Raw genomic sequence first — 22,771 nt, forward strand, 5'->3', positions numbered from 1 at the left:
TCATCAAACACTGTACAACACTTTATGTACATGACGGCAATGAGCACGCGAACCAATCGTATCAGTCCAAGCAAAACTGTCCTCTGCGTTTGAAAAAGTGATCAATGGGGGTTAAAAACAGACACCTCTTGAACAATGCTGTGCTGAGTCTTTAGTGATGCTGCAGTCAGCTGTGACATTTGGAAAACCTTGTGTAAAACACCCACAGCAAATGCAAACCTGACTGGAGCGTTTATGAGGAAAGCGTAGCTCAACCATCTCGATATGCCCTAATGAACATGCCCCATCCAGACATGCCCATGCAGGATTTTACATAGGCCCCCAAGCACCTCAGTCATCAGGTTACACTGTATCATCTGTGGGAGTGTATAAATACTCACTATGCTCCCTGGATGGAACTAAAGTGCTGGATCCAGACGCCCATAACCTTGGATTCAGATTTTGCAAGTGGTCTGATCCGTATCGTTGGCAGATTCAAAATCGTGGAACTCCCTCCCCCCCCCCCCACAAATAGTGGTGATGTTTGGAAATGTCTGTTTAATGTGCAGACGCAAATCCATTATCTAGACAAAATCTTGGGGAAATTTGGATACAAACTTTGCAGTGAAGGCCCATCTCTCATATGTATACTTGGGACCTGTCCCCTCCCCACAATGATCCTCCACTTGAGGCCTGATGTCCCGTGTGTGTGTAAATCCTACATTAGTCTGAGCCTAATTCTGCACGTGCCTCTCATACACGCTAAGCCCGCTTCCATGCCCTAACTAGGAGTCAGTCATAAACATGGAACTGGAGCCTGCATCACTCATCACTATGCCAACATATTTGCAGCAATCAAACTCTGGGAACTGATACAGCACCCGGAACATGCACCCATTATACACGCAGGGCTTGGGCTCCATATGCTGATAAATGCATGTTCAATCTAACCCACAGGCCACAATCCTGGACCTCCTTAGCTGCAACCCCAGACATACCAATCAATACATGATACTGTGCCTCACAACAATCATACACACAGGACACAATCTGCACAGCATATATGACACCCTAGATATGCCCCAATCAAATAGATGGGATCCAACCCACACCTCACACATCGCAGGTGTGACCCAGAGCGACGGAGAGGTAGCCGTGTGTGATGGAGTGGGGGATATGTGAGTGGCTCACAGAGGGTGTGGGGCTCGTGCTGAGGGTAACCGAGGTGACCAGGTGACACCTCGGGACTGTAGACAAAGGAGGAGGTGGACCCTGAGGGGTCTGAATTGGAACTGGGAGTTGGGAAGCAGAGAGTCTGGGCTGGGAGAGAGAGAGAAACAAAGGAGGGGGCAAGGCCGCGGCTCTGGGGGCCCCGCGGGGCCTCCTCTCCCCGCCATGGATTGGACGGCCTGTCTCTGCCGGCTGCACTGACTCTTCTGGACTGAGCTGTGCCCTGTTGGCTAATAAACCCGCAGTTCTGCTGAGCGAGAGTCCCTCCTGCCTGCGGCCGGGGTGCAGAGCCTGGGGACCCCTGAACCCCATCACAGCCTGTTAGTCCGCATTTTAACAAAACAAACCAGCAGTCATGCGGCACTTGAAAGACCAAAAGCTCATCGGCTAATCAATTGTGTTGTTAGTCTTGGAAGTGCCACCTGAGTGCAGGTGTGACCCAGTCACGCAGACAGGACACGTCTATAACAGAGGTGAGAGTTAAGCCCTTGTACCCCCGAGACCCTCCTCCTACCCCCCATCCCCTGGCCTCAGCCCCTCCTCCTACCCCCACCTCCCCTGCCCTGAGCCCCACTCCTCTTGGGATCGAGCCGGGCTGTCGAACTGCAGCCTGGCCGCACGTTCGGGCAAGTTGCCCCCAGGCAAGATGGCCGCCTTGGCGTCACGCACCCTTCGCTGCCCTGCGGCAGTGCTCGCCCTTCTTCCGCCTTCGGTCACCTGACGGGAGGGGGGGAGGAGAAGGCCGGGCGGCTGTTCACGTGACTGGTTGAGGCGGTTTAGTCCCCAGTCTCGTGAGCCGGGGGTGTCCGGGGAGCCGTACCCGAGGGAGGAGAGACCCCGCCGGGCGGCGGGCTCAGGCAAGGCCGAGGCCTCGGGGCCTAGCGGGGGGGGGTTGGCTCCGTCTGCGCGCCGAGCCCCGCCCCCCACACCCCTCTGGGCGCGGGCCGGGGCGAGACCCCCGCTCGGCAGGGAGCCGGCCCGGGGCACCGAGCAGGGACCCCCCCCACCCCGCCCGCCGCGTTTGGAGCCAGAGGTGAGGCGGGAGCCGGGGCGTGGGGGGAGCTGTGGTGGGGGTAGGGAAGTGGGGCGTGGGGCTGGAGTGACTGAGGGGGGCCGCTGCGGTTCGGGGTAAGGGGATCTCCGTGGGGGTACCAAGCGTTGGGCTTAGAAGACCTGGGGGTACAGCAGGGTCCCTGCCGGGAAAGGGGAATTCGCACAGCCCAGGCTCGGTGTATGAATGGGCATGTAACAGCCTGGGGTGGAGGGAGCGCCTGTGTTTAGGGAGGCGAGGGCGCGCGGGAGGGTTGCAGAGGGCTAAGGATGGATTTGCTCAGGGTGCAAGGCCAGTTGGTCGGGCGGTTGTGGCTGAGGTGGGATGTGGGAGCAGGTGCAGGGAGCGAGCGAGCAGCTCGCGTATACCTGAGTGCCCAGTAAGGAGGGGTTTGGTGTAAAAGGGAAGCGCCACCGGGGTTGGTTGGTTTGGAGGGAACAGCTTACTAGGGGGGTTTAGAAAGTGGGTGATATGTGGAAGGAACAGTATTGTGGAGGAGAGGCACAGAGAGGCAGCCATGTTAGTCTCTGTCTTCACAAAACAAAAAAAGCAGTCGTGTAGCACTTTAAAGACCAATAAAATAATATATTAGGCAGTGAGCTTTCATTAGCCTTTTAAAGTGCTACCTGACTGCTTTTGGTTTTGTGATTACTGTGTGGGGGTAATGGATCGCTGGGAACAGAAGTGCTGCTAATTGGTGGGTGCTAAAGGGGAATGGAGGGAGAGTGTGTATGTGTATTAGGAATTTGACGTGCTTATTTATGCAGGGTGTCAAGCAGTTTATTGGAGTTACTTGCCATCACGCCTTGAATTCATCTTGCTTAGGTCTATTTTAACTAAGGAACATACAAGCATGGGCGTTTTAAGGCTCTTTTTATGGTAGGATGCCTTTTGTAAAAGATGCCTTCAGCTCCTTTGCCTGGGATAAAATAAAATAATAAAAAAAGCCTTCTGTAGCTGGCCCTGTTATCTGCATTGGGATGAAGTGGTTAACTGAAGCACAGGAAATACAGCCATATAACCAGGTTCTTTGTGTTTTTTGTCTTGATTCTGTAGGTGGGTGATGCCAACCACAGCCATGAAGAAAAAGGTAAGAACTAGATTACACACCCACTACCTCCGCTGCCTTAATTGGCGAATGCTGATCAAGTTCCCCTTGATCTTACCAAAATATCTCTTGAGGTCCCAAATTGCTGATCAGACATTTTATGGTTTGGAAGCCCATGCGGCACAAGTGCTTTCGGCAGTCTCATGATAGGATATTCATGATTGTTAAGTAGGGAAGCGCTACCGGGGTTGGTTTGTTTGGAGGGCACAGCTTACTATGGGGGCTTAGAAAGTGGGTGATACATGGAAGGAACAGTACTGTGGAGTATAGGCACAGAGAGGCAGACCATTCATACCTAAATACCCACTTTGCGTCCTATGAGACTGATGGTTGCTGTGTCCTTCACTTTTCATGGTCTGATGAGAAAATGAGTATTTTTTTTTTCCAGATACTTTGGTAACCAGAGCAGCTGGGCTTCTGCGAGGTAGAACCTTCCACAGTAGCCATTGAATATGCCTGGCAATGTTGGCAAATAACACTTTTTTTTAAGCCTGAGTAAGGGGACAAAATATGTTATACTCCAGTCTATATAAGTATAATGATGAACTTCTGAACTCTTGTTTTGGGAAATTATAATTGCATCGAGGGGTTCAAGTGATAACTTGCATGTAGAGAGAAGTTTGGGTGCCTTGGCTACTGGTTAGGATTGAATGATGAAAATATCTCCTCTGCTCAGAATTAGGAGTTTAGGTATAACTTTAATATCTGTATCAGAAATGCGTAAATTTGCTATCTATAGAATGTGACTATTCTTGTATATTATACTTGGATCAGATTTGTCTCCCCCTCCACCCCCCGCCACATATTGGGGTCTTGTCTCCTTGAAAAGCCACCAGAGAGGCGGGTGATGGAATTAGCACATGTGAATATAGAACAGGTTTTAAGTTGAATAGCATTGCTATGTCTAGCCATTACAACAGGCTGATGCTCAGACAGGCATTTCTTTACCACTGTTGTTCTGAAACAAGATCAGAGATCTCTCTTCCATTGGGCTCTTATATGTAGCCAGAAGAGAATGTTTTACTAGAAAGTTAGCTTCAAAGAGTCTGAGAGACATTACAGAGCCTGTCTGCTTCTTTGAAGCAAGCTGTGTTTCCATGCTTCTGCGGCAAAATCCACCAAAACCTGTTGTCCAGAAACTGTTAAGCAGTGGGATCACTTTTTATATTTTTCCTTTTCAACTAGTTTGTGCCTCAGCCGTGTGGTGAGCTTCCTTTGGAATGGAATTTGTTAGTCTACCACTTCTGACTTTTCTCGAAAAATGACTAAAAATGGGAAAGTGGATTCCGTGTCAGTCGGTTAAGTCTGAGTTTTGTTGTTTAGTTGTCAACCAGGTTCTGAGCTCTAACTCTGGGATCTGAGAGTCAAGTGAGTGTTTTCTGAGTCACACTCCATTGCCAGTCCTAAAGCTTCTGTAGGGCATCTTCGTTCAAGATTTACATCTTTTTTTATTTAAGACCTTTTGTTTACAATAGAGTGTCAGAGGTGTTGCCAAAGGCAGAACTTTGTTTTGGGACTGGAACTTGTCCATTAATTCTTTCAATAATGTAAGCCAGTCCCTGCTACTGTAAAATCATTTAAGATTGCTCTTGAGCCATCCCAGCGATCCCCACCCCTGTTCCTCCATCAGAAACTGATCATAATGTCTCATGTCTTTTCCATGGCCTGCTGACTTGAAAAGCAAGAATGGGATTGCATTGTGCTTCCTGTGCAGCAGTAGTGGATAGTCAAACTATGCAAGCCGATCTCCTTTTAAACTTTTCTGCTTCCCAGCATGATGAAATCCAAATCCTGCTTTTAGACATCATTTCACAGTCACAGAGGAGAATCTGATTCTTGTTTTGTGAGGTGGACTTTACAGAACATAAAGTGGTGAGGGTAGGACAGGATGTAACCATCAAGCACTCAAGTTGGGTCAAGTATTTTTTTTTTAAATGTTAGTGATTAAATGTTTTTGGCTCAGCAAACCCTTGTACTATGATGAATCCGGATCAGCGTGCTTTCATCTTGAGTGCCAGTGCGTTTGGCGAACATGTGTGGAGGCTGAGGAAGTGAAAGATTAACAATTACTTCAAAAATAAGCATAACTCTTCCATGAATGTCTGAAATCCAGCTGTGAGCTCTGTAGAGTGTCTTCTCAATTTAGGTAGCAGAAATGCACTCGGGTTGACTTGCTCTGTGATACATTCATGCTTAGAGATTGGTTTCTATTAGCAGGGGAGTAAAGATAAGCTTCAAGTAGAGGAGTTATTTTTCTTCTGTATCTTAAGCAACTATACAATCAGTCCTTGAGAAGGGTATGCAGCTCCCAGAAAGTGATTTGACTGTGGGGAAAGAAGAAGGCAAAAGCCAAAGAGCAGTAGGGTGATCCATTTGAGTGTCGAGTGAATGGATGCATGTATCTTACTGTCACTTTACAGAACTTTAAAATGCTGTTTGCTTGACCACAAATATCAGGGAGTTAAGAACACATGCCTTCCAATCGTTCAAGGTTAAGGCTTTCATTTGCTAATGTTTTCTGAGGTGGCCAAACTGCAACATGCACAAGGCAAGTCCTCCATGCATGTGCTGCTGAAGCCTTTTGTCGTTAAACAGTTTGTACTTGTCCATAAAGAGCCATGCGGAAGCCAACGTTCACAGAAGTTTCTCTTGCCTTTCCTTCCCAGGTGCTGTTGATGGGTAAAAGTGGGTCTGGAAAGACCAGCATGCGATCCATTATCTTTGCAAACTACATTGCCAGAGACACACGGCGCCTTGGTGCCACAAGTAAGATCTTGCTTTCTTATTGCCTCAGCTCTTGACCTTGGGTTAATATTTAAGACCAGCTGCACAAATATGTAAGGCAGTTACCCCCTGAGACACTTTCCTTTCCTTTGTGGATGGAATATTAGGGTGTCTCCTATGTCTGCTTCTGTCTAAAAACTGGAACCAAAATACCTTAGACGTGGGTGAAGTGGAATGGTCTTTCCCCTTTAAGCTGTGCACCAAAAGGTGACTGTAAATGTTGATGCAGATAGTTTGCAAGCTAACGCTTTTCCACTGACACTGCCTGCCCACAGAGAAGTATTCAGAATGGCTGATGACTTTTCCATGTCTGCATGATGATTCTGAGCAGTAATAAACTACTTGCTAAAAAGTAGAGCTCAGTGGTCTTAGCCGGAAGAACTGTGTCTTGCAGATGGATTCATTAGCCCCAGTTAGCGTATTTGTTTTGCTTACTGCAAATCTGTTGATTTTGAAGGAGGAGCTGTAACTGCAACCTTCAGTTTCACATGGCTGAAGCCCATCCATCTGTCAAACTCTACTTCCCAAGAAATATGAAATCCTCATGTTACAGGGGATTACGTGTCTGGTGAGGTTTCCTATTCTGTTGCAAAGGAGGTTCCAAAAAAAGAGTTGTGACCTCAACTTCTTAAAATCTCCCTGCGCCTAGAAGACCTCCCTGGTTCAAATGTCTGCAGATAACAAATGTATCAAAGAGTGAGGTGCTTAAAAGTGGCTTCAGACAGATGAGTGTTTTGCCAGTTATTTATAAAGCAAAGAGTTGTTGGGCCTATTGGTTTGCTGTCAAACTGGGAGAGTGTTATCTATAGGGGTGCTACAAAAATCAGTCCACGATTTGGTGGTATTGGATATTTTTATCAATGACTTTGGGTAACGGAGAGGTCAGTGCTTATATGCAGATGACCCCCCAGATATGAGAGGCTGCAAACACTTTGGAAGAAAGTCTTAGGATTCAGAACCAAACCTCCTCCATTTGGAGGATTGGTCTGAATATAAAAAGGCGAGCTTTGCTTTGGATGGGAAAAAATCAAGTGCCCACCTACAAAATGGGGAATAACTTGTGTTCCCAGGAGGTCCCATAACTGAAAGTTTTTAATAAGGTTTGGACAACACCTGTCACGGATGGTCAAAGTTTGCTTAGTCCTGCTACAACTTGGGGGCAAGACTTAATAACATCTTTAGGTCCCCTTCCAGCCCACATTTCTATGATTCTATATTCATCTGTGGCAAAATGGACCTAGTCAAAATGAACAGCTGGAATTCTACCCTTACAGTTCTGGATTTCAATGAGTCACCATGAATTGCATGTTGAGTTGTTGCATTGTAACTTTCCAGTAGTCCCCCTTTTCAGTTGACCTGTATTTTATGCGTACATGGTACAGTGACTAGACTTCTCTCGTCTCTTTGCAGTTGATGTGGAGCACTCCCATGTTCGATTTCTGGGAAACCTGGTGCTGAACCTGTGGGACTGTGGAGGGTAGGTGCTTCCTGTTCTTTTGCTTGTGGAACCTGTGGAGGTAGCTGTGGCAGCTAGGATGGTTGTGCAGTGCATTTGGAGGGTGTATCTTTAATTAACTACTGGTGGGGTAGGAAAGCTTTTGGTTTATCAAGTGAACTGTTGATCATGGTACTTCAAACTGTAGATGGTACCATATAATTAATAAACTGTCATAAACTCAGATATGGGATAGGGTGAAGAAATTTATCCATGGGACAGCAGGAGCAGACTCCCTCTTTCTCCTATTGAGATAATGCCTCAAACCTTGCAACTTGGGTGAGTTACCTTTAGGGCTGGAGAAATGACCATTAGAAACAAGATTATAGAACCTTTCACTTTGGGGCATTGCTTCAGCTTGGACCAGATTGGTAGTGTTGGCCCACTGGCTTTTGTTAAATGAATGGGGAGATGGCGCTTTGGTTCTGGTGGGTAGCTGTCCATAAAAAAGGCCTCGTGGTGATGCTCAGGCATAAAGGTTGAACAGCCTTCTGGTGAATGGACTTGGTTTCCTGTAAAAGCCACCACTCCATACTGTACCTGTTCTGTGGCTAAGAAGAGGATCTCAGTCTCTACCACTGCTGTCTTAAAAGCTCGTTCTTCCTACCAGATAGACTTTCTTGACGGCACAGGTATGTGGCTAAACCAAAGAGGTCTAACTGATCCTAACTGGGTTCTGTTTGCCATGTTGCAATGCCCTTTTTCAGGCAAGACACCTTCATGGAGAACTACTTTACTAGCCAGCGGGACAATATCTTCCGTAACGTGGAAGTCCTGATCTATGTCTTCGATGTGGAGAGTCGTGAGCTGGAGAAGGACATGCACTACTACCAGTCATGTCTGGAGGCTATTCTGCAGAACTCCCCTGATGCCAAAATCTTCTGCCTAGTACACAAGATGGATCTAGTACAGGAAGACCAGCGTGACCTGGTAAGCAGCTGAGCATTGCCTTATCAGGGTGGGCTCTGTAACAGAAACCATCCATAACGTTGCCACCATCTTTCACTGTAAGCACTTTCTCCAGAAAGCTTTTTACAGGTTTGCGTATGGAGGAAACCTTGGAAAAACTGAGTTGTTCTCAACCTCCAAATCTGTAGTCCTCCTGCTACTCCTGGCCCATTCTGTATAATGTCTGTCTAATGAGCCACATAGAGAATAGCCTCCATACCAAATTAGCTGCAGTCTTCTCCTTTATGATATCAGATTTAGCATCTTTAACAATTTTGGATTATGGGGGCAAAGAAGAACCCAAGAGACGTGTTGCACTTCAAAGGTTTAGGTGATAATCTTATCACTACTATGCTGCTGGTTCAAATCCAGCTCAGTTGTGTACTGCATAAAAATGGTTATCGTGTTAGTTGTGTTGTAAATTGGGGAAGTGTCACTCTTAGCGCACACATAGCTACATCAAATTTGGTGCTAGCCAGTGCAAAGACCAACTGTTATAAGCAAAGGGGTCAAGAACCACGAATTGGCATTGAGTCTGACCTACTGACTCAGCCCAGCCAACTGTTTACGGCGCTTAGTCTGTGGAGACTCTTAGGGACAGAGTTCCAAAGTGCGCAGCAGCTCTTGTTGCTGCGAGGACAGGAGTGGTATTCCTTATTCTCAATGGGAGCTATTGAACGCTGAGTTTGCTCTTAAATCGGGGCCATAGTAATCTCTTAGCTGGAAAGTTATGTCCAGCTCCTGGTGTTAGCTGAGAATTTCACTTTGTGGGTTAGCTGTGTTTCTCTGACACGTGCACACCCCTAGCTCTGCAGTTGGTTATTGGCCTGTTTCAGATCTAGAACTTGGTCTCATGTACTCTGATTCAAGTATGAACATGCAGAACTGTTTCTTGTCGCTTCTTCCAGCTCATACATCCCTGTCCAGATGTGCAGTAAAAGCTCAGAAAAGAGCGAGGTGGCCCCATGTGTGAAACCACAGGCTGCTCTTCTTCCTTGGGTGGACAAACTTCAATTAAACACATTGGCTCATAACTCAGCAGATACTGTCTAGTGTTCTGAGCCTCATTTTGTCACTCTACCTTGGTCTGGCTGGAATTTCAAACAAGTTCCTGAAGGAAAAGCTTTAGTGTCAGCTTTCATTTCCCACCCTCCCCCAAGAATGGATCAGGAATGTCCTGGATTCTGCCTATGTTAAGTAAAAACACGTTCTTTCTGACTGTGATTCTTGATATTTCAGTTTGCTCTCCATTAACTATTAACATCAACGTCATGTTGAGTTGGTTGGTGTGAATTTTAACCATTCCCTGGAACAAGGAGAGGCGTGGAGGGAGCAATCCATGCTGTGATGCAGCTTGTAAACATTCCATTCCCTCTAATATGAACTGCTTTGAGGTACCTGCTGGTCTCCTTTGAGTCAGGGATCTCTCTGCTTGCTTGAGCTTAACTGTAGTAGCAAACTCAAATTGTGTTGTGGACTTGGGTGCCTTGTGTGTATTGAGTTACACAGTCAATCGGGAGGCTTATGGATGTTTTCTGTTTTCATGCTCCTGATAAAAGATTTAAAAATAACTTTTTGGAAATCAGGAAGATAAGCCCTGTGACAGCCTTGTGTCAGTGGATTAGCTTTTATGATGGGACTCTTTTTAAGTACAAGAATCTTAAATATTCTCTTACATTTGGGCTCTCTTGTGGATTGGAATAGCAGCAAACAAGGTGAAACCTCAAAGAAATCAAAATACGCTTGATCTTCAGAATGTTGTCAACACAGTGGGCTGAGACAGAAATGATCTTTCCTATGTCAGTTCGTTCGTAATGTCCATTTCTGAGCCTTCCTTGCCTGATAGATGTGGGTGGAACAGAGAATTTGGATTTTGCTGGTGAATTTACTATGCGTAATCTACTCTTTCCACACTGGAGGGGGGCGGCAGGGGGTGTTGGCCAAGGGCGGAGGAGGGAATATTCCCTGCTAGCTGTTTACCTTTTGTAATGGTTTCTTAAGTTCTGTTGTCTTAGTCTTATTTTGGTCGATCTTTGCTATCTTTAAACCATAACTGAATAAGAGCACAGTAAGGAGTGGAGCAGCGTGGGTATGCAGTGATAACTTGACCCATATCAGCTTAGTTAATGCATCATATTTCACTGCAGGATTTTCCCACCATCGTTTTTTAATGTGAATGCTTATTAAGTCCTCATTCACATTTGTAAGACTGATTATGCCCAACCAAATTCACAGTCCATTTGCACAAAATTTCATAGCCGTAGCATTTTAGAAGCCTTGAATATTACGGTTTCAGATATTTAAATCTTGAATTTCAGTGTTGGGAACAAAGCATGAATATGCATTTTAAAGTGGTTAAAGGTAAACATGTAAGGCTGGTAAGTCAGCATTTCTTTAACTGGGTGCCCTGACCCAAAAGAGGGTCACAAAGCTATTATAGGGAGGTTGTGGTATCCCACCCTTATTTCTGTGCTGCCTTCAAAGCTAGGTGGCCAGAGAGACACATCTGCTAGCTGGGCACTCGGCTTTAAAGGGAAGTAGAGCTCAGAGCTGTGTGCCCAGCCAGCAGCTGCCCAGCTCTGAGGGCAGTGCAGAAGCAAAGAAGGCAATATTGTGTCCCTCCTACAATAGGCTAGAGACCACCTTTTGAGTAGGACCATCAGTTTGAGAAATGCTGGTTTTCCCCCTGAAATCCTATATACTATAGGGAAAAGTTTACAAAAAGCAGATTTCATGCAGGAGGTCGGATTTCATGGTCTATAAGATGTTTTTCACAATAGAGCAGAGCCCTGCCTATGACTGGATTTGGAACTCATGGTATAGAACATGACTAATGCTTATTGCCAGAGTCAGACATGTACAAACAGCAATTGTGCACACTTCTCTGTGAAGGTCTGTCAATTCACCTATTTCCTAACCTGCAGTATCCACAGTTTTCCAGTCCTGAGGGCCCAACCAGCTCTGCTGATACAACTCAGTGTTAACCTGCAGCCCCTGTTCATGTCGTCATGGGTCCCTCGGACAGCTCCACTAGCGAACGTCAATTCTGATCTGCAGCATCCTCCGCTGCTGTGGTGTTGGAAAACGTGCGCCCTTGTATTCTGTTTTAAAATGCAGAGTTCTTATAATAAATGCAGTAAAATGACCACAGCAGAAGCATTCACCAAAACCAGGAATGCACGTTCATCTAAAAATATCAAACTTCCATCTTCCAGATTTTTAAAGAGAGGGAGGAAGACCTGAGACGTCTGTCCCGCCCCTTGGAGTGTGCATGCTTTAGAACGTCCATCTGGGATGAAACACTTTATAAGGTTTGAATCTGAATGCTTCTCGTCATCTGTAGTATTTCCTTTCATCTTTCTCCAGCTCTCTGGCTGTGTAGGATGCCTCATCAGTCACTAAAGAATCCTATAGCTTGGCTGGACTCTCCTAGCTCTTTAACTTTGAAATGCTTTTGGGAACAGGTGGTTCCACTGTGGACTTTCATGGTGTGATGGCAGTTGAATTGCTGCAAATGCCTCTCTGGCCACCTTTCCCTTCTCTTGTCGGTATTATGATTTATCGTCCTGTATCTCCCAATTAACATTGTCAACATCCTCCTTGCCCAATTGATTTAAAAGGGACCTTTATCTCCACTTAACACAATAATATATTCTGCCAATGCAGAATTATTCCCATGTTATATTTTCTAGGACACTTGTCAGATATTTGGTGATCCAAGTGATTGGGCTTTGACAGCTGCCTGGGAGACTGCTTCACTGTCTGGAAGCTTGTCTTGACATGTAGGCTAAACTTTCCTTACCTTCATCCTTCCCAGTTATGTTAAGATCTCCCTCCAGGTACTGGGGTGATGGATGTTAAATGGATCAGACTGAGAGCAAATTTTAGTTCTCCAAATGTCGCATGTGTCACAACCATCTCAGTGGGCAAAGTCAGCAAGAGTTTCTTGCTAGACTGATCTTCTGGCAACCCCCTTGATTTCAGTGGGAGTCAGAGTTGAGCACCTTTTAAAATCTAACGAGGAGGACAGAGAATGCTCTCGCCTACAGTATGTGGTATGGCTGAATGAAACTGAGCCAGGCTACGCACTCCTGAAACTAGCTTTTTGTGTCTTCGTTGTGTTTGTTGGGCCCATGCTGTAGACAGCTCTCAACTTTCTCTTTTTAGAACCACGTAAGGGCTAACCTTTTGGCCAGCCTTTCTTCTTAAATGGATCAGTCACAGTGAATGTCCTTACTTATATTGGAGTGCCTTGAGGCAGAACACTGACTTTTTAGGTCCAGGCCCATAAGAGCTCTGTATTGAAAGTTAATATTTTGGATCTTCTGCTTTTTAGGCAGTGTAAAATCTCATCTGTTCCCTTGAACACCATAGAAATGCCTATTAAATATATACAATGTTTGGTTTTGCTTAGTTTGCTTGCAAATTAGAATTCTAACACAAGCAGATCACCACATGCTATGCGTGACATAGGCAGTGAGGTGAAGCCCCCCCGCAGGTTGAGAGATTTGACCCTGAAGTGTGCTGAACACGTGTAACTCCTGCTGGAGCCAGCTGTAGTTGAATGCTCACCACCTCTTGCAGTCAGTCCTAGGGTTAATGGATTGTTTCAGTATTTTCTGCTGTTACTTCTACTATGGGAATACAGGATAGATCTTGTAAATAAGCAGAAAACTAAAAAAATTAAGGCTTTAGGTGTAAGCAGTAAACAAATGTTTCTCCCCTGGAAACATGAATTCATTTTCAGCCCAGACATCACTTGATGGTATCGGACAAGTCCCAGCAAGATTTTTCCCTGTGTCACAATTTGACATGGTTGGTAGATTGGCCAAGAAGTGTGGGAATGTAACACCAGTGGGGGCCACAACTGTAATTTGAAGCATGTGGTCAGAGAAATGGGAGAAGCTTGCATAATTCATGTTTCAGCTACTGTTAATTGTAGCCTGAATTTGCTGTCTGTTAGGAGCACTTTGCATAACAAGAGAGAGGATGTGGATGCACTTGGGAAATTTTTCATAACACTCACAGTACATTTTTTTTTTTTTTTTTTTATCTTGTGACAGGCTTGGTCCAGTATAGTCTATCAGCTGATTCCTAATGTCCAGCAGCTAGAAATGAACCTGAGGAACTTTGCTCAGATTATAGAGGCAGATGAAGTTCTTCTGTTTGAGAGAGCCACTTTCTTGGTGAGAACTGTCATCCTTGCTCTGTGCTGTGTCCATTTGCTCCAACACCCTGTCCTTTAAAAGAGCAGATTGCATTTTAGAATCATGGGAAGGATTCCTTGTAAGAAACAAGCCCTGTAGAGTACAAAGGATTCATGTGGTATTGATGACCATAATACAAGATAGGTGGAAGTTACAGGCTGCAGAGCTTTTCATTCAGTGCCTTATGACAAGAGAAGTCACAGCTTGCCTACATGGGGAAGCTTTTGTGAAATGAAGTTGGAAGTGAATTTAAACCACAATGATTTATGTGGGTTAAGTTAAATTAGACAAAGGCAGTCAGTGTAAGATAAATGTGTCCACATGGAGAGCTATTGCAGAATAGCTGAATTATTCAGGACTATTTTCCCATTGGACAAGGCCTCATTCTCTTGCTTTTGGTATGAATCAGGTACTCTGTTGAAATCCCTAAAACTCCCACTCACAGCAGTTAGGCTGTGAGCAATATTAAATGCCTGATTCACCTTTAGAAAATCCACTTCTATTCTACACAAGGTAAAGCCTTGTTCTGACTTGAAAAATCTGCAGGTTTTCACTTCCCCCAGGTGATACACCCCCCCCCGTGCCGACTTTGGTAATCTCGGAGGAATGTACGAGGGTATGAAGAAGGCATTAGGACCCACCCAGAACAAGATGGCACCTCTGAAATCCAAATCTCGTGAAGTCATCGCTGACAAAGCCAAACAGAGGAAGCGCTGGGTTGAGTACTACTCCGAGCTGTACTCACGCGAGAATGTTGTGGTTGACGCAGCCCTCGATGCCGTCGAGCTCCTACCAGTAATGGATGAACTGGATCAAGAACCGACTGTGGATGAACTGAAGAGAGCCATCGACAGCATTGCAGCAGGCAAGGCCCCTGGCCAGGATGGTATACCACCAGAGGTAATCAAGTGTGCCGCAGACACACTCCTGGAACCCCTGCATGAGCTACTGTGCCTGTGCTGGAAAGAGGGTGAGGTTCCACAGGATATGCGTGACGCTAACATTGTATAAGAACAAAGGAGACAGAAGCGACTGCAACAACTACCGTGGAATCTCCCTCCTAAGCGTCACTGGTAAACTGTTTGCTCGTGTCATCCTTGGCAGACTCCAGAAGATTGCTGAGAGGGTGTACCCTGAATCGCAGTGTGGATTCCGTGCAGAGAGGTCTACCGTTGACATGGTCTTCTCTCTAAGGCAGCTGCAGGAGAAGTGCAGGGAGCAGAGAGAGCCACTCTACATAGCCTTCATCGACCTGACCAAGGCTTTTGACTTGGTCAGCAGGGATGGTCTGTTCAAGCTGCTCCACAAGATAGGCTGTCCTCCACGGTTACTCAAGATGATCCAGTCGTTCCACAAAGAGATGAGAGGAACCATCCAATATGACGGCGCATTATCGGATGCTTTCAGAATCAGGAGCGGCGTCAAACAAGGATGCGTGCTTGCTCCGACATTGTTTGGGATCTTCTTCACACTCCTCCTGAAGCAGCCTTTGGATCTTCAACAGAGGGCATCTTGCTGCACACAAGATCTGATGGGAAACTGTTTAACCTTGCAAGGCTGAAAGCTAAGACTAAGGTGTGAGAAGTCCTCATCAGAGACATGCTGTTCGCAGACAATGCTGCTGTAGTGTCTCTCACAGAAGACCAGCTTCAAAAACTGCTGGATCGGTTCTCCAAAGCGTGCAAGGACTTTGGGCTTACCATCAGCCTAAAGAAGACGAACGTACTTGGTCAGGATGTTGCTGAATCCCCATCAATCAGCATTGACAACAATACGTTAGAGGTTGTCCACGAGTTCGTTTACCTCGGGTCCACCATCACTGACACCCTGTCGTTGGACACGGAGCTAAATAAGAGGATCGGAAAAGCGGCCACAACTCTGTCCAGACTCGGCAAGAGAGTGTGGAATAACAACAAGCTGTACACTCACACCAAAATGCAAGTCTACAGAGCCTGCATCCTCAGCACCCTCGTTTATGGCAGTGAGACTTGGACCCTGTATGCCCGCCAGGAAAAGAGGCTGAACGTCTTCCACTTGCGCTGCCTCAGGCGCATCCTTGGAATATCATGGAAGGACAGAGTGACCAACACAGCCATCCTCGAGCAAGCTGGAATCCCAACCATGCACACCCTCCTCGGGCAGCGTCGGCTCCGCTGGCTTGGCCACGTCCACAGGATGAACGGTGGAAGGATTCCAAAAGACATCCTGTATAGTGAGCTAGCCTCTGGCAAAAGACCCCCCGGACGCCCCCAGTTGCATTACAAAGATGTCTGCAAGAGAGACCTCAGAGAGGTAGACATCGAGCTGGACAACTGGGAAGAACTAGCAGATGACCGCAGCAGATGGAGGCAGGGGTTACACAAGGGCCTTCAGAAGGGCGAGTTGAAGATCAGACAGCTAGCAGAGGAGAAGCGAGCGCACAGAAAGCACAATAAGGACTTGCCAGACACCCACTACATCTGCAAGAGATGCAGCAAGGACTGTCACTCTCGTGTGGGTCTTTATAGTCACAATAGATGCTGTAAATGAAGTCTTCAATTGAAACTTTTAAGGGCGCGATCCATAGTCTATGGAGACTGAAGGATGCCACACAAGGTGATACACCCATTCAGGGTCCTATTGTTTCTGAGTACCTGGTCCAATAGAAACCTAATCCCTAGAGGTGGCTAAAAACTTTCCTTAAAACTTTCTCCTCAACACAATGTCCTACTTTTCTTCATGAAAACTTTTGTGGAAATGTTATGTTTGAAACTTTTCACTTTTTGGCAAAAACAATTCTTGGGGGGTGGTTTGTTTTTTTGTTTTTTTTTTGTTTTTTTGTTTTTTTTTGAATGAAAATATAGGGAACCACATCTTTTCTCTTGAAATATTTCTTAGTAAATACTTGCCATCTTCCAAGATGCTCTGCTCCTTTCTGGGCTTTTTTGTAAATTAGTATGGTGCTAATGATTGATATTTTAATAAACCCCTATTTTCACATGATTCTTGAAAGTAGGTATTTTTGGTGCAGAAGCATCTCATGCTCGCTCTGCTTAAAAGTGCCTTTTTTACAAAAATAAAAATGTCGTCTGGTTTTTGAGTCCTTTCTGTACTCTCATATCTTCATAATTTCCCTGTGGACTTAGTCCTCCTTGAGGGGAAAAAATTGAAATGTGTGTCCAAAAACCTCCTTAGGATTTTCAGGGGTCCAGATACATACACATTTGTTTGAACGTGCTGTGATGGTTTCTCCCCATGGTGCTACCTGGAACTGGGGTACCACTGAGCCTCCGACACGCCCCCCCCCCCCATTCTGGGCTCCCTTTTACACTGTACTGCTGTGACAAGCTGCTGCGCCTTCATGTTTGAGCCTCATTGTTCACCGGCATAAAGGCAGAGACTCTCAGCTGCAGTACCTGCGGACGCTTTGTCCATTCCTTCCAGCTCTGAGGCTCTGGGCTATAAACCCAAAACTATACGGCTCACAGGGAGTCCTATAGAATAAGCTCATAAAATTCACCACCTCCCCCATTGTGGAGAGGTATATGTAAGAGCTTTCTCTCCCAACTTAAGATTCCCACACACTGATTTTTAGATCAAGAAAAAAGAAATTTTATTAACTACGAAAGGTGAATTAACAGGGTGAGAATCTTCTATACAGAGCCAAAGTGATGATACAAGCAAGCTGCACTTGATAACAGCTTGGAATCCACAGGTGTTTCATTCACAAGCTTAAAACCTCTTTTAGCTTGGGTTCAACACTTCCCTAGTTCAGTCTATGTTCTCTAGGTGTTTGCATGAGTAGTCTAGTGAGGGGCGTGAGTGCAGAACTAACATCGCTCCCCTGCCTTGCCTAGACTTTGCCTGACAAGAACACTTTGTTTCAAACTTGGTTCCTGTGCCAATCAGTAGAAAAATCTTGGTAGCCCAAGATGGGGTCCAGCACCAGGTGAGGTGGTCACATATCTCTGTAGTGTCACAGCAGCCGTTCCTCTGAAGCAGTCTGTAGCTTTCTCTGGAAGCTCTCCAGTTTCTCCTAAGGCCTGTTGTTTTTTCCTACTGGTTCATTAACCTTCCCCAGTCAGCCATCTAGATTGAGAGCATGTTGGCTAGTGGGTGTTGTCCAGGACTAGCTACATGTGAAATACAGTCAATAGTCATAACTTCAGATGCAAAAATTGTACCTAGATATAAATAAGATTTGCCGAATGTGATTATCCTGACCTTTCTGGTGACCTCTCAGATGACTTAATCTTGCACAAAAGACAACATAACTATGTCATAATATCACTGATGAATTTGGGCTGTAATGTTACATCTGCAATCAAACAGCATAATTTCCTTTTTAAAAAAATCTAGATTGCAATATTGACAGCTTTCTACGTGTCATTCTGTCTAGCCTTGCCCTAGGCTGTAGGGGCATGTTAAAGCGTGCTGAGGAAGAAGAGTACCTCAGGGCTTACTAGGAAATGTGCTTGTGTGGGAGAACTTTGGTCTGGTTGCTGAACTGTCATGATTTTTCTTTCAGGTTATTTCCCATTATCAGTGCAAAGAACAGCGCGATATCCACAGATTTGAGAAAATCAGCAATATTATTAAACAGTTCAAGCTGAGCTGCAGGTGAGAGGAATTATGTGTGTACATGTTCCTATGAAATGGAAATCTTCAGATTGTGGGTGAGTGCCATAACTCCTGTTTTACGGTGTTGATGGTCATCTGCATTGGCTAGACATACATGATATGTCTGGACACAGTTGCCTTGTAACTTCTGTGAAGCATATCTTGGCCTTGGAGTGAGGAACAGTTCTATGAATAATAGGTGCCCAGAAAAGCTCTCTTACTGAGAGTTGTCGGAATGTATCCTGTTTAATCACAATGCAGTTGTTTGTCACTTTTCTTCTGGTGCTCATTGAAAAAGGTTTGTTCTGAACAGCTCTGCTCCCATCCACTCTCTCTGGCCTCTGCTGAGAAGTTACAGTACTGAGCTTGCGACTGAGTGGCAGTTATTGACAACACTTTGTGGTACTGTAAATCTAAGATTAGTGTTTAGTTATGGGCACGAGAACCAAAAAGCTGGTTTGAGAGAGGAAGCGCTTGGCCACACAATTTAGCAACAGTCACAGAAGGAAAGCAGAAGACTTACGGCAAAGTTAAACTTTGAAACAGGATGTCCCCCCCCCCCCCCAAACTGATCCATTTCTGCCCTTGCACTCCTAATATTTGAAAAGACTTAAAATGCTAATAGGGTAGGAGCAGCTGAAAAGCAACGTGCTTGTTTTACTAGGCTTTTTCCAGAGCCTTTGGTTTACTACCCTCTCTCGACTCTGGAGACCAGCAACAATCTGCAATTGTCAGCTTTCTGCCTGTGCTGAATATTGCCCAGCATGCGATGATCAGAGGACGCTGACTGTTGGGGTGTGGCAAACGCAAGCAAACAGGTGTCTGCCATTGTGTGGTGCAAGCACTTTGCCTGTTGTAGTGAGTGTAAAATGAAAGAGCCCGAACCTGCTGTGGCCAGTCAGTACTGAAAAGAGGCCTTGCTTAACTTGTATTCAAGATTTGTAGCCGTAGAGTAAATCACAGAATCTGTGGTATGCTTTTTTGGGTCAAAACAACCCTAGTGTCGCCTGTTGGCTGGGTTCTTATTTTACAAGCAAAGCTGTGCAGTTATGTAGTAACAGAGAGGGAGCTGTGCTATTCTGTATACTATCAAAGCAAAAAGCAGTCAAATAGCTCTTTAAAGACTAGCAAAATTTATTAGGTGAGCTTTCGTGGGACAGACCCACTTCTTCAGACCATAGCCATGCACAGCTTTGCTTGTAAAATAAGAACTCAGCCAGCAGGTGACGCTAGGTTTGTTTTTGACCCAGAAAAAGCATAGCCACAGATTCTGTGATTTACTCTGTGGCTACAAGTTAAGCAAGGCCTCTATTCGGTACTGACTGGCCACAGCAGGTTCGTGTTCTTTCATTTTACACTCGCTACAGCGGGTAAAGTGCTTGCACTGCACTCCATATGACTATGGTCTGAAGAAGTCTGTCCCACGAAAGCTCACCTAATAAATTATTTTGCTAGTCTTTAAAGTGCTACTTGACTGCTTTTTTGTTTTGTCTGTGCGGTTACGGTGTGACTAACCTGGTCCTTGGACATGAGCTGCTACGTAAATCAAGGACTTGGTTTTGAAATGGTCTCATAGAAGTTAATTCACTTTTCTTTCCTCTTCACAGTAAGCTGGCTGCTTCTTTCCAGAGCATGGAAGTCAGGAACTCTAATTTTGCTGCTTTCATTGACATCTTCACATCAAATACATATGTGATGGTGGTCATGTCTGATCCTTCCATACGTAAGTTTCATAGTGCTTCAGCATCTGTCACTTTTACAGGGATCAAGAGCTACTTAGCATTCGGCACTTGATACCACAAATGAGCACCTGTCTACATGATACAATCAGCTGAACACCCAGAACAGTTTAGTTCTGGAATGGTGAATAGGACCGACACGTTAACTGTTCTGCACCATGGCTTGGGAACATGGCTTAAAAGAAGGCTCGATCATGCAGTTCACAATGCATATCAAGTTCTTCTCTGCTGTTTCTCCATGTAGTGATCAATACAAATGGGAGCTTATTCAGCTGATGTCAGATAACAAGTCTGTTCCAGTAAAACGGCAAACAGTAAATATTGTTTGCCAGATCTAATCTGGCGACTGAGCTGGGAGTTTGGGGCCTGAACTTAAATGTGAACATTTCCTAGGTGAAATGCTTTGCTTCGTTAGTGTTGCAATTATGGATGCATCTTGAAGGATAAAATTACCATTGTTTGCAGCCAGAGCATGTAGACCCTTGTATATACTTTAGTAATGTGTTTTCATATTGCTCGATTTGACACTGCTTTTTGTATTGTACTATTTGAGGCAGCCATTTGGCTCAGGTACGTAGCGCTGTGATTCCCTGAGAGCAGAAAATACCTCTTTATATGGTTAGCCCCCAGGCATTTAATCCTACCAAACAGGGAGCTTGCTACCAGCAGTGGAATTATCCTTTTGTAAGTCTATGGACCTTGCATCAGTACAGTATACCTTCACCAGGTGCTCCTTTTGGGTTTCAGGCCACGCCACCCTAGGATCATCCAGCAGAGCAAGTTAAACCGGCCTGCTGGGCTTCCCCCCTCCCCCCACATTATATCCTCAATGGCCTTGGAGCAGCAGAACGGGCCTGGTAGAGCTCTCTATTTAGAGCAGTGGTATTTTTTTCATAAGCACCAGACCCTCTAGGAAGAGAGGTCCCTTTTCCAGAGCCCAGTTTTCCTCTCAAGAGTTGGCTCTGTGAAATCTGACACCGGTCACTGTAGAGTATTCCCTCTTCAGCACTAAACAAGGCGGTAACTTACCTTGTTTGTTTTTGCACTGCTGGTGAAACCTATAGCTATGGAGCTTTCTAGGAAACTTGAATCAAAATCACAGAACTTTGTGGCTTCAGTTTTAGTGCTGTGAACCAAAACTCCTGCATTTTACGCTACAGAGACCCTTCCTAGCTAACTTTCCCAGGCAGCTTTTAACTCCCGCTGATCTAGTTACTTACATCCTTTCCTCCCTTGCCCCTTCTTCTCACTAGCTTCTGCAGCTACACTGATCAACATCCGCAACGCTAGGAAACACTTTGAGAAGCTGGAGAGAGTGGATGGACCAAAACACAGTCTGCTCATGCGCTGAACGCTGGCCGACCACATGGTCTTTGGGGGACAAAAGTTGGAACTGCAGTTTTCTTAGGAGAATCTAACAATGTGGGTGTCTTTGTGGGCTTTGAAATGTGTGCTGCTTACCACCGCAATCTTCTTTATTTTTTTCTCCTTTTAACATTGGACACTAGTCACTTGGATGATGTCTCGTTACACAGTGGACCTTCGGGAGAGACTTCCTGGCACACTAGGGGTTGGGGAAGATGCAAGGGCAGGTGATTTGCACTTGGTCTGATGAGCCTGGTTGCTGTAGTCACGCACATTGAAGCCTTTGTGGATGTTTTGCTGTATTCCAGATGATGCTGTAAATCACAAGGATGGAATAGAACTATTTTATCAGCAAGTTGCTAGGATACATTTATAAATTTCTCCTTGTCTTCAGTCATGAAAATAAATTTTTGCTACCAGGGACTTTGATTCCCAGAGCACTGGAAGTGACTTTTTAAAAAAAAAAAAAAAAAAAGTTGTGAAGCTTTGCATTATACAGAGTTGTGATTCTCCTTTTCATATTACCTGAGCCTTTTTAACTAGATCTTCATTTGAGGGAGAGCTTATATTGTGTCAAACTTATTTAATTCAGAAGTCATTGTCCAAGTGACCAGCTTTAATTTTTTTTTTTTGGCTATGGTTTTAGGTTCGCCAGAATGAAGATCATCTTTGTTATACAGAAGGTGCTGAAAGTAATACTCCCTTAGGATAGTAGTTCTTGCAGTCAGATCTTCTTCCTGTTGAGCAGGGAGATGCTGAGAAGGGCAAATAAAGCATGTGTGGAAATCAGAAGAGAGAACAGGTCTCGGTGATCCCCCTAAAATGTTGCACTCCAAATCACCTGATCTCAAAAAGGCAGTCTGACAATATTAGACACCAGGGTGTCTCTGTTATGGTCTGATTTGTTTCATTGGACTTATGCTTGCTTCTCCATTTTAAACAGCAGAAAACAAAAGCACTGTCAGGAAAATCTAACTTCTAAGAGTTATTGAATTGGCTGATGTTCCTTTTGAGCAATTACTTCTGCATAGACAGATTACTCTAGAAAAAATGACCTATTGAATCTAAATGAGGTGTGGCACTTGTCTTACATAATCAGTAATCACTTGTGTGTATCTGGCATAAGACAAGCTAATATGATGCCTCCAAATTTTTGTCATCTCTACGTGTTTGTATGATTTAATACTAGTGCCCCAAATAGCCTATTTAAACAACCATGTTGATGTACTGATTCTGTATGATTAGGGTCATCTTCAAACACGATCT

The 22,771-nt window shown here is 45.1% G+C and overlaps 1 protein-coding gene across 2 annotated transcripts; it reads left to right on the plus strand.

Annotated features, from left to right (window-relative positions):
- The first annotated feature begins 1,986 nt into the window (after nt 1–1,986).
- Nucleotides 1,987–22,771, plus strand: LOC142020007 (ras-related GTP-binding protein A). Of its 2 annotated transcripts, none has more exons than XM_075007511.1 (10): nt 1,987–2,066; nt 3,317–3,350; nt 6,035–6,134; nt 7,563–7,629; nt 8,355–8,577; nt 11,811–11,906; nt 13,659–13,781; nt 18,310–18,401; nt 20,009–20,124; nt 21,394–22,771. In XM_075007511.1, exons 2-10 carry the CDS (start codon nt 3,324–3,326, stop codon nt 21,489–21,491), a joined length of 942 nt encoding a protein of 313 aa, XP_074863612.1. In that variant the 5' UTR covers nt 1,987–2,066; nt 3,317–3,323; the 3' UTR covers nt 21,492–22,771. The 2 variants fall into 2 exon arrangements, with proteins under 2 accessions (XP_074863612.1, XP_074863611.1); XM_075007510.1 differs by lacking the exon at nt 1,987–2,066 and adding an exon at nt 2,112–2,242.

The sequence above is a fragment of the Carettochelys insculpta genome, chromosome 13, assembly GCF_033958435.1.
Source record: "Carettochelys insculpta isolate YL-2023 chromosome 13, ASM3395843v1, whole genome shotgun sequence".
NCBI lineage: Eukaryota > Metazoa > Chordata > Testudines > Carettochelyidae > Carettochelys > Carettochelys insculpta.